This window comes from Condylura cristata, unplaced genomic scaffold (assembly GCF_000260355.1).
Source record: "Condylura cristata isolate star-nosed mole 26May11 unplaced genomic scaffold, ConCri1.0 scaffold00036, whole genome shotgun sequence".
Lineage (NCBI taxonomy): Eukaryota > Metazoa > Chordata > Mammalia > Eulipotyphla > Talpidae > Condylura > Condylura cristata.
This window is the reverse complement of record NW_004567137.1, coordinates 15,506,335-15,521,828: the sequence shown is the minus strand read 5'-3', so window position 1 is coordinate 15,521,828 and position 15,494 is coordinate 15,506,335. Positions and strand designations below refer to the sequence as shown.

The 15,494-nt window shown below is 37.3% G+C and overlaps 1 protein-coding gene across 1 annotated transcript; it reads right to left on the bottom strand.

Annotated features, from left to right (window-relative positions):
- Positions 1–111: 111 nt before the first annotated feature.
- LOC101636868 (natural killer cells antigen CD94-like) lies at positions 112–12,800 on the bottom strand. Its single transcript, XM_004693159.1, has 8 exons — positions 12,723–12,800; positions 12,023–12,147; positions 5,209–5,401; positions 3,896–4,016; positions 3,706–3,768; positions 1,940–2,091; positions 1,054–1,157; positions 112–301 (listed from the first exon to the last, which is right to left on the bottom strand). The coding sequence occupies exons 1-8, from the start codon at positions 12,798–12,800 to the stop codon at positions 112–114; spliced, it is 1,026 nt and encodes a 341-aa protein (XP_004693216.1).
- Between the last annotated feature and the right edge of the window lie 2,694 nt (positions 12,801–15,494).

Here is a 15,494-nt window from a genome sequence, read left to right as displayed (position 1 = left end):
ACATTAAATCAAAGTATTCATTCAGTCTTTATCTTGATACCTTATAGTTGCAGATGGTGGTGCACAAACTTGTCATTTTTATAACAACTTGAAATATTTCACAGCCCAGAATTAGATAATTGGAGCAGGTTTATCAGGAGAGTTGGTGTTCTGGAGACCTTCACTGCTTGCTTCTTCCACTTCTACCATCTGTTGTTTACAGATATACAAGTTTTTTTTCCTACAGAGTTCACCCAAGGCATTGCCTTTTGGGCTGTATACTATGCAGTTTTTTGGAGTTGCCTTTTGAAAGAATGGAAATCTGTAATTAAAAATAAAAATGTTAGCATATGGGAGAAGGCAATGAAAATGTTCAGTTATATTTCTTATTAAATAGTTGAGCTTTTCAAAGCATTTGAATGAGACCTTAACACACTGAGTCATTATATTTTTTGTTCCATAACCAGTCTTAGCAATTTCAGAATGGAATATTGCTAAATTTCAGTTATTATCTCTATACTAGAACATAGAGTTCAGGGATTTTTTTTTATTACTAATGGTTTTGATATTTTATGTATGTTGCTTCATCCTATATTAAAGATGCAATGACTAGTTTAGGGAACAAGTTGGGGCATAAAATTGGCCTTTGTGTGATGCTGGAAACCCATGTTTATGAGTGAGAAGGGGCCTTGAAGATTACAAACATTTACAAATAAGTACAAGATATTTGAGACATGGGCTTTGGGTAGGGGTTGAGGAAACTGGGCTCCAGCAGAATAAAGAAAATCAAGGGCACTGTTATCTCTGGACAGCCCCCCTGAATGTGCCCTCTGCACATGCACACACACACACACACACACACACAAATGCTGGGTCTGAGGCAAAAGAAAAATCAATGTCAGAAACTTTTATATGGTCACAGTTCAAACTATATAGCAAAAGTCACTAAATTTATTTTTTTGTTCAATCTTTTTTCTGTTTTTTTTTTCTTTAAAAGGAAGATCTTATCTATAGTCTCTGATGACATCCAAGGAAACATTTAAACACACAAAAACCCTTGGCTCAGAAACTTACAGATCCAGGGAGACGACAGAGCCATTCAGCCACATCCAGGCACCGTGTTCTGCACTGTAGGTGGCTCCAATCCAGTAATAGTAATGATTAAGCTTCATAAAATGCTGCTCAGATACAGAAACAAATTAACCTAGTTTAAATATACATTGAATGACCTTTTATTAAGTTAGTGTCCAGCATTAGATTCAGCCTTCATCAAACACACTGAAGTCATGTTTAACGTTTGGTTTAGGAGGTAGGGATGGCTCTCCCATGTCCCACTCACTTATAAATAACGACACATGATCTCACATTTAGGCAAAAAGAAAAAAGTTATAGAGTTTGTATTTTCATGGACTGCTTCCTCCTCAGGAGAGCAGTATTGAAATTGATTCTACATCAGTGTCTTAAAGGGTGAATTTTGTGGGTATAATCTTCACTCCCTATATTCAGCTCAGATTCTACATGGGGTTAGAAAAATATTTCACTTTTTAAAGAATTGGAATTTTTTTGTGATGATACATTTGTATGCATTCCTGGTCACAAACTGATGACAAAATACTAAGAGTTACACAATAAATTATAAAATCAAATAACTAAAATTTTAATTATTTAGTTTTTTTTTTTTCAAGTAAACCTAGTGAATCTTCTTTGAAATCTCTCTAAAACATGTCTGGCATTCCATTCGATATTTGTCTTGAATTTTATCCAGTTAACATACATCTTTGACAACTTTCATGTAGCTCTTATCATGGTTATTTGAAGTTATAGGATATTATAAAATCACTAGCTTAGAATAATTATCCAGTATGATCTAATTTAAAATGAAATCAAATTATTCAGCTTACTAACTTATCAATTTTTCCTAGATCTAAAAACATATAGGAAAACATAATTAAATACATGCCAATTCATCTTTGTTATGCATCTGAAGCAGAGTGGAATTCTGAGAGGCACAAATCTCCCTACTTTCATTCCAAGTTCTTGATTCACTGGAAATGAAGTAACAGTTGCATCGATGGCCGATCCATCTTTCTGGGCAAGAACGGTATCCAGAGTCTAAGAGAAAGATAAAACATAACTGTTGATTGGAGATTGTTTTTCAGTTTTCCTTACCCATTCTAAAATTATTTTAAGTTTTTGTCTCTACAAATTTTTTGAAAATCTATCAAAGCATATATTTGAATATTCTAGATATAGCTAAAAATGTTTCTTTTCTGTTGAATCTGCTATTCTTTTTATTCTAGGAATAACTAATTCTAGGAATAAGTTATATCTTAGTTTTTTTTTTTTTAAGGTTTTATTTATTCCTCATAGAACTGGGATGAGGCCCAGGGGTTGGAGGATGATAAGTGCCAGTGAGGAGCAAAAAAGGAGGATCTACTGGACTACACTGCTCAGGGAAGCAGCGGGGGAGAGAGGCGATATCTGCTGTGCCACGTGTGTCAGCTCCCTGGTGGGAATCAAACTCATATCAGTGGGCTTTCCTGATGTAGCCCTGAGGTTTAACCCACAGGCCTCCAGGGAGGCCACAATCCTAAAGATCTTTAAAGAAAGAAGGTATTGTAGCGTATTTCATATGTTGGGAGAATTCTGATATACACACTGGGTCTTTGATCTTATAAAAGAAGATGCATAAAACAATTAGCTTGAAGTCTCATCTCAGAGTTCACACTGTTGTGTCCTGAGCATTTCCTGTCCTTCTTTACGAAAGTCCTCATGTGTGGTAGGCACTCAAATCCTTGCAAAATGAAGGGTGCTGACATGTGGTTACAATGTGGGGGGCCATTGCAGTGGTAAGGAACAAGGAAATGATGGTTAAAAGATAATACACTTCTTGTTAGCACAAAATAGCGCTCAAATACTTCAAAATAAAATTCCAGTAAAATACTGCATGAAAAAAAAAATATTGCATGAGTAAGTTCTAAGGATCTAGTACCCAGTATTGTGAAAGTAACATTTCTCTATTTTATACTTGTGTTTATCAAAAAAGAGTAGATTTAATGGTCTCAACACAAAGAGCTATGCCATTTATGTAATGGAATGAAGGTGTTAGCTAGTAACAATATCAGCATATTGCAGAATGTCATCAAATGAACACTTAAGCTCAGACATGCTCTATGTCAGTGTATTGCAATTAATTAGGAAAAATTGATGGTAAAAAATATAAATCTGAAGAGAGATGAGGTCACAAAAGATTTTGAGAAAACTTGAAAAACATTTGGATCTTATGCATTGAAGATTAAACCGGCTCACTGGATAAGATTCAGATATGCTGAAATCTGTACACTAAATTCTGAGTCAAAAGATGCAGGATCAAAAATTAAAGAAATATAGACATGGCTTATGAGCAACACGGCCAGTTGTTTCAGACTAGTTGGATTTATACTGTAATTTAATATTTTGAATTTTTACTTAAATGTGAACACTCATGCATGAGAACTTTCATTTCAAGTTAATATTTCCCTTAACATTTAAGTGTATAATTACATAAATTCAATGTAAATTCATAATTTCTACACTAGAGAATAATCAAATGAGACTATCTTACAGTTAGTAGTCAATTTGTATAACTAGATTATAATATTTCATCCTGAGTTTGTACTAAAAAAAAAAAAAGAAGCTAAGAAGCTGCCTATTTATATTTACAAGATTTCCAAACATGGAACCAACCTTTCTGGATTTCAGTGCTATATCCTGGAGAGATTGTTGGTACAGTACTAGGCTTATGAAATGCTGTAAGAAATGATAGCAATTATTAGATACAATTTTGTAAAATAATCTGTCAGTAAATGAAACATTGATTATTAAATATTTTCTCACAAGATTTTAACTTTATATGGACTTGTCTAGAAAAACTTACATTGTTTCAACACAATTCCCAGGATAGCCATCAACAAAAGACACGTTACTCCTAAAATCCCTGTAATCCACCTCCATATAGTGGTCTGAGGAACTGTAGAGAAAGAGAGGTAGGGTGAAGTCTTCAAAGGAAAACATTAGAGAAAGTCTTAAATGCAGAAGCTATTAGGGGATAATTCAAAGTTTTTTTTTTTTAATTGGTAATCTGATTGCCTTGTCAATGAAATATTGGAAAATGAAGACAATCCATTGAAACTCCCAGTAATACCAAAATTGATTCTGTGAGATTATTCATGCTTTTTCCTCTATCGATCCCTTTTAATAGTATAGACCTCTCAATAAGTTTTTGGAGGGGAGGTAAAGAAAGACGGGGATCTGAGCAAAAAGAGATTGACAGATACAAAGTTCTGCTTGTAGACTTAAATAGTGGACACTAACTTATTTTCTCAGAGTAAGAGGTATCATTCCCAGTAGGCAGTTAAGGAAAAATAAGTATATTTAATAATGCCATATATTCCAGTTATCAAAACTGCCAGGTATCCAAACAGAAGTAAAATTACTTAGTCTGGTCCCTAAGTCTTCCCTGCAACAAAGCCATATTGTGAAAATGCGTCCTGGCACTGTCCTGCCTACTCTCAAGGCAGAACCTGCTAGAGAAGTGTCAGGTTGCTCATATTCTACAGACATTGAATAGGAATGAAATATGTTTGATGAATGCACCCCCCCACCCCCCAGCAAATACAGGTATGAATCCCTGGGACCTGCATTTCTGTTACATAATTTGAATGATGAAACATAAGCAATCATAGTTCAAGTGATTGCATTTTCTCATACCCAAATTTACTTTTTTTGCAGGCATTTCCCTTAAAAGAAATGAACATTAGAGGATTGCATAATCATTGGTACACTCCCTAAGTATATTGTCTTATACAGTCTAGTTTGTTAACTATTAATTCAGCTGACTTTGGGATGTCAACATAAAATGAGAAGTTTTTATAAATTTGTCAGTGTGCTGGCATTAACATTTAAAAATCCCTAATTATTTCTATTTTCAAATAGTGTTGTTGGTAAAGCAGTCCCGTAAATAATTAGTGTTGTTCCTGTCGAAACCTTCAACATCTTGGAAAAACTTCATAAAACAATTTTTATAATGAAGGATAATTAAAAAATAAAAATCAAAGGAAAATACTGACATATATGACATTGAAAATCCTCACTACCATAACCAGTCCTGTCTTGAAATGACAAATATCCGATACATATATGTTCTTGCTGTTTCCATTTTCCAGTTGCATAACAAGGAGCTGCACGTACCTGCCATGCAGAGGGTGCTCCAGGTCGACGTGGGGAAGGCTCGGTTTTGCCAGAAGATCTGGGTCTGAGCATGGACTCAGACGGCTGCTTAGGAACCCCAAAGTTGTGTAAGAGAGTCAAAAGAAGAATGGAAATTGTGCATTGAAGCAGTGTTCTCGAATCACCTACTGACTGGTGAGATGGATGAACAGTACTAACACAGAAGCAGCAAAATCACGAGCTCTAAATGTTCCGGTACCACAATACAGGAAACTCTCACTCTACCTGCACAGCGACTCCCTTTGTTTATGATAAACGTAGGTCACAGGGAGGTTTTGGCTTCTTTGTTTGTTTTTTTAATGTTTGAACACCACACAATTAAAAAAATATATATATTTGGGGGAGTAGAGGTAACAGACAACATAAATGTATGGATCAGTATAATAAAATTCCACAAATAGTTTTTCTTTTCTTTTTTAATAATCAGAAGCATTTAATATTTACATTGTACTATACACTGACTAAAACATTTAGCATATATTAGCTCACTAATTTCTGAGCCTGACTTAATAAAGATACATAATCATCCTCATTTTACTAAGCGTTATAAAACTCGGCAACAACTCAAGGTGACTTATGTTTGAAAACAGGCAGTGATCTCCAGACACATGCAATGTATTTTAAGTCAATCCTCTCTGTCTGGATACTTTATGGGTATTTCTTTTCTTTAGCACAGAGTAGTAGGTATCTCCCTGTCTCATTCTGTGATGCTGTTTCCTGCCTCCTTCACTCAGCTCAGGAAGGTGAAGGTCAAAGAGGTAGAAAGAAAGTGACTTCCCATTACTGTCCCATGTACACGCTCACACATACTCAAACACACACACACACTCACACTCTACAACTGCCTCAGCTGGTTTGAGTTGAAATGAGTACCTCGTTCATATTTTGAGAGGCATATAGCTAGAACAATTCTCATGTGTTCTGCATATTTCCCTCATTTTTGTAGGAGACCTCTGAGACTCTCCATTTTCTGCAGGCAGAGGAGCCTGAATACCCAGAACAGTGGCGGGTGGGCTACATACTCAGATTAACTGAAATCAACTGAGGCCCAATTTGGATGCCAGAGCGTGATCCATTTTACTGAAAGCCAAATGGATGGTCATGGTTATCCCAAGGGAATTTTGAGACACTAATCTTCTAGAAGGATGAATATTAGAAAATTGTGGTCCCTTCAAAAATTTTCTGTCTCTCTATTTTTTCATGTAGGGTTTTATGAGTAAATATCACTGATCTACATATTTTGGTTCACTTTGAAGCACAATGTATTTAAGAGTGAATTTTTCATGTGCCAGCATAGTCAATGAAGAAACACATTCAGGGGTGTGGGTCACAGATCAAATACAGAATCAGCAGGAAATAAAGTTTTCAAGATGAGAAATGTCTTCCATGAGCATTTTTTTGAAAACATTTATTACATAATTTTTTTCTGAATCTATCAACACTTAAGTGGGAAGAAGATTTTGTTAAATAATATATTTTATTTTGTTAAATAATGCTCTTAACTCATTCAGAAGGGAAAGCATCCTGTGGCATCTTTCTGATCAATATGCCGGATTGAGTTTATAACTGCCCGATAAAATTGCAATACCCACAACTGTCACATAGTATGTTCTCTTTCACTGAAGGCTGAATGAACTTCAATAAGAGGGCTGACAGTTACTTGTGACATAAAAGCAAAGGAAAATGAAGACAATTTGTGCTAACAACAAAGAATAAACACATTGTCCACTGCTCTGTGCCTTTTTTTTTTTTTAATTACTAAAATCTTATCTATCTAAGCACATGCTAAAAACAGGACATTGGCACAGAACAGTCACATTTCATCAATTTCGCATGCAGGCATTTACTTGTATGTGTGTTTTCACAGAGTTTAACAAAATTTATAATGACCATCACATAATCCCTGCTTTTATATTGTATAAAAATATTACCAACAATTTTAATTTTACACTGATTAAGTTGTTAAAGAAAAGGCAAGATAAAGACGCCTTTCCTTTGCTTACCAGTTTTGTTTTTTGTATCGGTTCCTTTTAAGAGAATTTCAACCCTTGCTAAGTACAAATTATAGCCTATGTTGCATTAAGTGTGTATGCTTTATAACCCCAGTTAGGTATTTTGGCTTCCACTACTAATTGGAATACAGCAGAAATTCTGGTCTGAGCAATACTGTCTTTAGTGAGAACATCACAGAAGTATGACTCTTCTAGAAAGTCTGACTTTTGCCTCATTCTGCATAGCCTAATCTTAGGGTTCAAACCCCTGACATTATTTCAGATTGAGCAGGCAGCTTCTAAAAGTAATTCATTATCACTGACCCCTGGTGATTAACCGGGGATTGATCTTTACACAGCTGGCCTTCTGAGGAGAGAGGATCAGCTGTGCTCCCAACAAATCAGGAGTGATTTACAACCAGTGGGCATGCTCACACTCCTCTTACTTGATGCATTTTTTAAAATTGATGTCAACAAGTTACCCAATATTTATGAAATTATATTATGGATTTAGTAAACTACATTGTTGCTTTAACAGATAGGCTTATCATTTTACAGTTGCAATTTTATTGGGCAGTTATAAACTCAATCAGGCATATTGATCAGAAAGATGCCACAGGATGCTTTCCCTTCTGAATGAGTTGAGAGCATCAAAACACTGTCTCTCAGCAGGAGAAATACAGAGGTACATTTTAAAACCAAAATAACAAATGCAGGAAAAGCTCATTCAGCCTTCAGTGAAAGAGAACATACTATGTGACAGTTGTGAGTATGTTGAGATCTTTCTTGAAAACTCCTCACAGCTACTTTATAAAGTGAGATCTGTGCCCAGAAACAGAAGTACCCAAACAGTGATGAACTAGACTGTAACTTTTTTTTTTTTTTGTAAAAGTTGGCACTCTCCTGTGTATGGTAAGGTAAGTTTTCTGGAGCCAAGCAGACATATATCCTGTTTCCGAATGACTCAATTTTAGCTCTTCCTCTAACATCTCTTGTCACTCACAAGTGCATCACATGGGCTGAAGCGAGAACCTCACACCCGAGCAGAGAGCTGGCTGGCTACACTGTGGCCTCTGAGGCCTGGTAGCTGGAAACATCGTCTCTGTGGTGAGTGTTGTGGGCCTTTGGGTTTTCACACTGAACTGAAGGCCCTGAGGTGATACATTGGTCACTTCTTGATGTCTAAACTTAGGTGTTTTACTAATTGTCACTGAAATGGCACTGAGCCTTTTTATTGACCTTAAAGCAAAAACCTTCCATTATAAAGCTCTGTGGTCTCTGTGGATCTAGCAGAGAAGTAGAATTTCTTGGAAAGAATTGTAATATGTACCTAAGCAGGATGCTCACAGATGAGCAAAACTGTCAGTCTGGAGAAGTCCCCTTCCAACTTTTGCACTGAGCTCTTCCTCAGCGAGGGTCCCTTTACACATCCCCTCGCTGTCCATAGATAGGAAGATGATACATACACAGACAGACAGACACAATGAAAGACAGATAGGGAAACATACATAAAATGCAATTTCTTTAAAATCTTGACATACAGTAATTTAGGTAAAAGGTATACATCAATCGTGGATACTACTTTTTCAGGCATGTTTGATTTTGAAATTATGCCAAAAATTAAAGCAAGCTAACAAAAAGCAGTCACACGAGGTCTTTTTCTCTTTTATACTCCATCTAAGACATCATTAAATGTGGTTTGTATATATGTAGGAATACACATATATGCATATGAGCGTGTCTGTACCTGGCTCTGTATCTCAGGCATCATTTCTTATCACCTCCATTGCTCTGAGACTCCAGATTTGAGAAAATGCAAAAGTTTGATTCTATATGAATACTTAACTGACTAAATGTGTGCTATTAAATGTATGGCAGGGATAGCAATTCATTTTAGTATTTATTTAGAGGAGCTGTGCTTCTTTGGAGTCTAGAGCAATGGCATGTGGGCCCAGGTCACCTGGCATCTGGTGGCCCCATGTGCGACTGTGAAAGGGAAGCAGCAGGAGGCTTTTTCTCTTCTGGGTCATTTTGGGAAACTCAAGGATTGAGCGTAACCTGAAGATGTCAAGTTCCTTCAGTCCTTCAGCCTTGTTTTCTCTGCCCTTCCTGACCCCAGAGCTGTCACTCCATACTACCCCACCCACCAACTCCATGGTTTAATCTGTCTGCCCTCCAGCACAAGGCTTTCTCGCTTGCTGCTTGTTTCTCTCCAAAGTACTCATACTTCTAGACCCCAGTTTTCTTATGCTCACACAGATATTAATTTCTCAGATGAATATATAGTCAGATAGATACGACTATATGAGTAACATCTCCACTAACTTTTCTGTCTCATCCAGGTCTTTGTCACGCTCTTTGATACTTCTCATTTCCCAGTTTGTAAGAACTTATTTCCTCTGTGTTGAGAATTTATCACTGTGGCGACTAAAGTCAGTTCTCCCTCTAGTTCAAGCCCCAGCACAGCAGCCACAGCTCTTTGACTTGTACTTACAGCTGAGTGCTTGATCACTGGCAGGAAACTTCCTTCTTGGTGAGTCATTCAGTGGGAGTTATTTTCCATTCAGTGGGAGTTATTCAAACTCTTTGTAACTATGTGACTAATAAAGTTTAAGTATTTCCTGGCTTTATAGAAATGTATTTAACCATTAACTTGTCTTCTCAAGTGCATATTTTATTTTCTGTTTTTGGAAATTTTGTCTTCTTTTCTTTGAAGGATTTACTTATTTATGCATACAGAGCCGGGGCATGGGCCAGAGGTGCCAGGGTGGTGAGAAGCTTCACCAGGGACAGAGTGGGGAGCAGAACAGGCAGATTGAGGAAGTACACTGCAGAGGGGAGTAGTGGGTAGGTAGAGAGGTCTGCTGTGCCATGTGGGTCACCTCCAGGGCTGAAGTGACTTTAATTCTTAGTGCTGTGGTTTAGACCACTGCACCACCAGATAGGGCCCAATTTTATCTTCTTACCCTAATTGTTCATTTTCCCCAAAGATACCATATGAGACAGAAAGAAGACTGAAATTATAAATAGCTGATTGTGTGTGCAAATATAGTGACAAGATTTACTTTGAAAGTACTGGAAGATCTGAACATCTTAAAATTGCTTAATACCTCCATCCCAGTTTGGATAGTTTTATTTCACATTTCAGTTCCAATAATGTTCTTTCAAATTACTGATTTCCTTCGTATTATTCCCAATGTTACTAAGATGGTCTTTATTCTATTTCTATTGTACATATTGTGAATTAAAATTGAAGAATACTATATGGACTTTATTGAATAAAAGCATCATTTTTAGGTAAGTAAATATTTCACATAGTTCGTGATTAGCACACTGGGAAATCGTAGATGTTCCTCTTTTTTTCCACTCTTATTAAATTGTCTTCTTGCAGGTACAATAGCCATCATTTTGGCACTCCTCAGCAATTATGTAGCCATATTTTATATGGGTGCATTTATTGCCAGTTTTAGCATGTTGTAGAATTTGAGAGCTGGAATAGAAAAAATTTCCAATACATGCTAAATTTTCAGTACATACCACCTGCATGTAAAATGTATAATATTATTATCAACTTAAAAAAGCAGAAATACCACTTTTCTAGTTCATCAACATTAGAAATGTTAAATATAGGGACTCTCCCTAGTGGTACAATGGGTTAAAGTGCAGCACTATGGAGCTATTGCAGCCACTGAAGCATGAGTTCAATTCCCAGTCAGGGAGGTGACCCACATGGCACAGCAGGCTTCTCCTGACCTGCCTGCTGCTCCCCTCAGCAGTGTACTTCTGTACATCAACCTGTTATGCTCCCTACTCTCTCTCTGGTGAATGATCACCCACATCTTTGGCCTGTACCCTAGTTCTGTATGCATAAATGAGTAAAGTCAATTCTCCCTATAGTTTCAGACCCATTTTTTATTTTTATTTATTTTTTAAAATATTTATCTATTATGCATACAGAACTGGGGTACAGGCCAGAGTTTCAGGAGGAGTTGAGAGGATTCACCAGAGACAGAGTGGGGAGCAGAACAGGCAGATTGACAAAGTACACTGCTGAGGGGAGCAACGGGCAAGACAGGAGAGGTCTGCAGTGTTATGTAGATCATCTCCAGGACCGAGGATCAAACTCTCACTGAAGCATCTGCAGCTGGCTTGCAATGCTGTGCTTTAACCCCACACCACCAGGGAAGTCCCCCTATTCTTAAAAAAAAAAAAGTGTTAACTATATTATGTCATCAAAATTTATTAATACATTTTGAATTTATGGTACTATTGTCTTGAATTCTGAATATAATCTCCATGACCTCAGACATTTTCAGATTATCTGACAATTTCCCATGGGTTCATAAACTGTCTTTTATACATTGTATTAAGATAAAAAATGTTTATATAGCATAACAATTTTTTTTCTGATCACGAATAATTAAAATTCAAAGTACAGTTTTTACCAGTGTCTATGATGTTAACAACTGCTCTCCAAGCCTTTCCACTAACACCAAAACCAACATTATATACTCTTGAATCTTGTACAAATGTATATTCAATAATTTTCAATAAATTGCTGAATGTTAATACCTCATAAGCAATAAAACTTTCATAAATGAGTTACGAAAGTTAAACATTTGACCTAGTCCAGTAATCTTTCATTTCCTTTGTTCCATTTGTTGTATACTTTCCTGATTGATTTATGATGGATGTATTTGTTATAGATCTATTATCTGTCCCTATGCAGAGTGATTATTATTTAGACTGGAAAGAAAATAAAAATCTGTTTTGGAATGACTTACCTGTCTTGGGTAAAATCGGTACCATCAAGCCAAAACCACTTTGATTGTGTGCTGTTGTAGTATAAACTGATAAAAAGTTTTCGATCAATGTCACATTGCCTCTTCCCCAATTTCACCAAAAAGTTCTGCAGAAAGAAGTAAATAAATCTGAAAGTAGCACTTTACCTAAGAAAGAGGAGCACATTATTTAAATATCTTTCATGTATAGACTTCCCTTTACACACTCTGCTCTATTTAATGAAAAGAGTGGACTGTGACTTCTTTAGGCATATGCTTCTATGTCAACTGTGGTTATTGAATTGTTTAGTCGCGAGCAAATAACAATTTTGTGTTCACTATATTTTAGCTATTCCCTTTGGTTACGGGTTGTACAATTGAGCAATAAGCCTCATAAGCTGTGATCATTTACATTAAGCATGAGAGAGCAAGAGAGAACATGTGATAAGAAGTGATGCATCACACCAGATTGATGCTAGATCAAGGAAGAAGATATATTGTAACCGGGTTTTAACAGGTCAGTAAGATCAGAAGGGAAGATCAGAGCATTTTTTGAGTGATTGTTTCTAAGTTAAAATCTTAGAAAGGGGGGTGCACTACCCAAAAGAAGACATTGAAGTGAGAGGTGGAACAGGTAAAATGTGTCACAGACACTTGACACAATTTGAGAAACAAAGACAAGAAAGAGCACAGAGTCCTTTACGGATCTAAAGAAGTTCATGACCTTGAGCCCAGGCAGGGCAAGCACTCTAGGGCAGTTGCTGGGGTCTGTGATGACCATGGAGGCCAGGGAACAGGTAAGTGTTGGGTAAAACCAATGAACAGGTTACTTGTACTTTATCCTAAGAACTGAGAAAAGCCACATAAGTACTCTTAAAGTAACATTCGAAGTTACAGTCAAAGTGTAAGGATTCCTGTGACTGTCTATAGAACATGTGGAAGAATATCAGCCTTTTTGAAAGACTGCTGTCCTTTTTAAATTTTCTGCAATAAATTCAAAACATTTAGGAAATAATCTTTGACACAAGCTATGCAACGGCTATTGTCTGACAGATTCCGGATAGCTCGGGAAAAGCTCTGAAATATCAGAATTTCCACTGCTAACTTATGTTATGAACTCCCTTTTTTGTATAATATCGTAATATCAAAAAATATTGTAGCAACATCAGTTTGTAACTGGCTTGCCTTAGCTCTAAATTGGCTACCTGGCCTGGGCAAAGTACAAGCTGAGCTGCTCCTGGGCAGGAAATTCATGTGGAAGAATATCAGCCTTTTTGAAAGACTGCTGTCCTTTTTAAATTTTCTGCAATAAATTCAAAACATTTAGGAAATACATCTTGTTTTTACCATTTCATCTTCAGTATCTGCTTTAACAAATGATGAGTTTAAATCAGTGCAAAAACCATCACATTCTTTCCAAAGAGCTTTCTTCCTTGAGATATAATAGCACCTTTCTCCATGCTGGCGCCAGTCATTGGGACAAGTAAGACATTTCTGATCTATTAAAAGAGACAGAATATAACTGAGCCCCACTGTCAGTGCAAGGTTACACAGCAAATCTACCCTCTCCATACAAATAAACTTATTTCATTTATTTAAGCTTAGATTTATGTTACATTAATAGCCCATCTCATTAAATACACTGTGGACTTCAAGATTAACTAAGAGCATAAGAGAGTTTTTCATTGAGTTTTTTTTTTAAGATTTATTTATTTATGCATACAATACTGGGGTACAGGCCAGAAGTATGGAGTGCAGGTGAGAGGCTTCACCAGGGACAGAGTGGGGCGCAGAACAGGAGGATCTACTGGAATACACTGTTAAGGGGGCAGCGAGTAAGACAAGAGAGGTCTGCTGTGCCATGTGGGTTACTACTCCCACCTGGGATTGCACCCACAGCTGCAGCTAGCTTCGTGGTACTGCACTTTAACCTGTGGCACCACCAGGGAGGTCCTGGTTTTTAACCACAAAATTAGAAATATGTCAGGAAACAAGATATCACATTGCTATTACCATTGATGATAAAAATGTTTTAAAAGATACAAAGGGCACCAAATGGAGTCCTGGATCTTGCAGGATCCTGACCCCACTCGACTTAAAATGTAAACTAATTATAGTTTCCTCTTCTTCCTAAAGTGAATTCTAGACCCATCAACCATAGTCTCTTGCTCAGCAGTGGAGAGGTCTCTGTATGATTAACCCTCCCTCTCTTCTCTGGAGGGAAGATGGCTTTGCCTGAAGTGCTCTTTCTGACTATGAAGGTTTTCTACTTGCTAGCTGGTGTGCTGTGTGATTCAGGGCTTGCTTAATACCAATTACAAATCTCACTTAATCTAATGACTTTTTTTTTTAAAAGAAAAACCTGGGGTACAGGCCAGAGGTGCAGGGGCCGTGAGAGGATTCACCAGAGACAGAGTGGGGAGCAGAACAGGCAAAATGACCTAAATACACTGCTGAGGGGAGCAGCGGGCGGGTCAGGAGAGGTCTGCTGTGCCAGGTAGGGCCCCTCCCAGAGAGGCCTGGGATCCAACTTGGACTAAAGTGTCTGTGGCTAGCTTCCAAGTGCTGCACTTCAAAACTTGCACCTCCAGGGAGGGCCCTAATGAATTTACTTTTTAATAAATGTCGACATGTTCTGCATGTTTATTTTCTTAAGTCTATAGTAAAAAAAAAAAAAAAAGATGATGAGATAAACATAAATAAAAACCTAATTAGAGGACCCTCCCTGGTGGCACAGCGGGTTAAAGCACAGCACTAAGAAGCTAAAGCCACTTCCGCATGAGTTTGATTCCTGCCTGCCACGGAGGTGACCACATGGCGAGGCAGACCTCTCCTGACCCGCCCGCTGCTCCCCTCAGCAGTGTACTTCATCAGTCAGCCTGTTATACTCCCCACTCTGTCTCTGGTGAATCTTCTCACCACCCCTGCACCTCTGGTCTGTATTCCAGTTCTGTATGCACAAATAAATAAATCTTAAAAAATAAAAAAATAAAAATAAATAAATAAATAAATAAATGAATAAATAGAAATCTATGTAAACTGGTGATGTCCCATAAAAATATTTCATTCAAACATAGTTTGACATTTGATAGCATGTCGTTACAGATGACTGGTCTCAGATAGCATTGATATGTTTGTGTCCCCCCTATTTCTTGGAATACCCCCCTTGTTTGCAGGGTTGTCTTCTTGCATTCCAACGAAAAGAGATTCAAAAGCAGTTGTTAAAGAAAGCAAGCTGGTGCCCACTGGTCTCTGCCTCAGCGCTGACTCTTTCCCCTCCCCCTTACAGACCTTTGCCCATTCCCCTTTTGTTTTACTCCTTTGTTTAAATAACCCTGCACCTTGCCAAAGAGCAGCACGCTGGTCTTAAAGACACAGGTCTGCTGCCCTCCTCATTTATTAACAAACCACTTTCCTTTTCCTCAAACTCTGTTTCCTTTTATTGGCTGAGGGATACTGAGGTGGGGTTCACACT

Coding starts and splice junctions, on each gene's coding strand:
- LOC101636868 (XM_004693159.1), bottom strand. CDS start 12,800: ATGGTCATCACAGACCCCAGCAACTGCCCTAGAGTGCTTGCCCTGCCT. Junction 12,148..12,722: donor TCATGAACTTCTTTAGATCC/GTAAAGGACTCT, acceptor TTCTTTCTGCAG/AACTTTTTGGTGAAATTGGG. Junction 2,092..3,705: donor TAGCACTGAAATCCAGAAAG/GTTGGTTCCATG, acceptor TCTTTCTCTTAG/ACTCTGGATACCGTTCTTGC.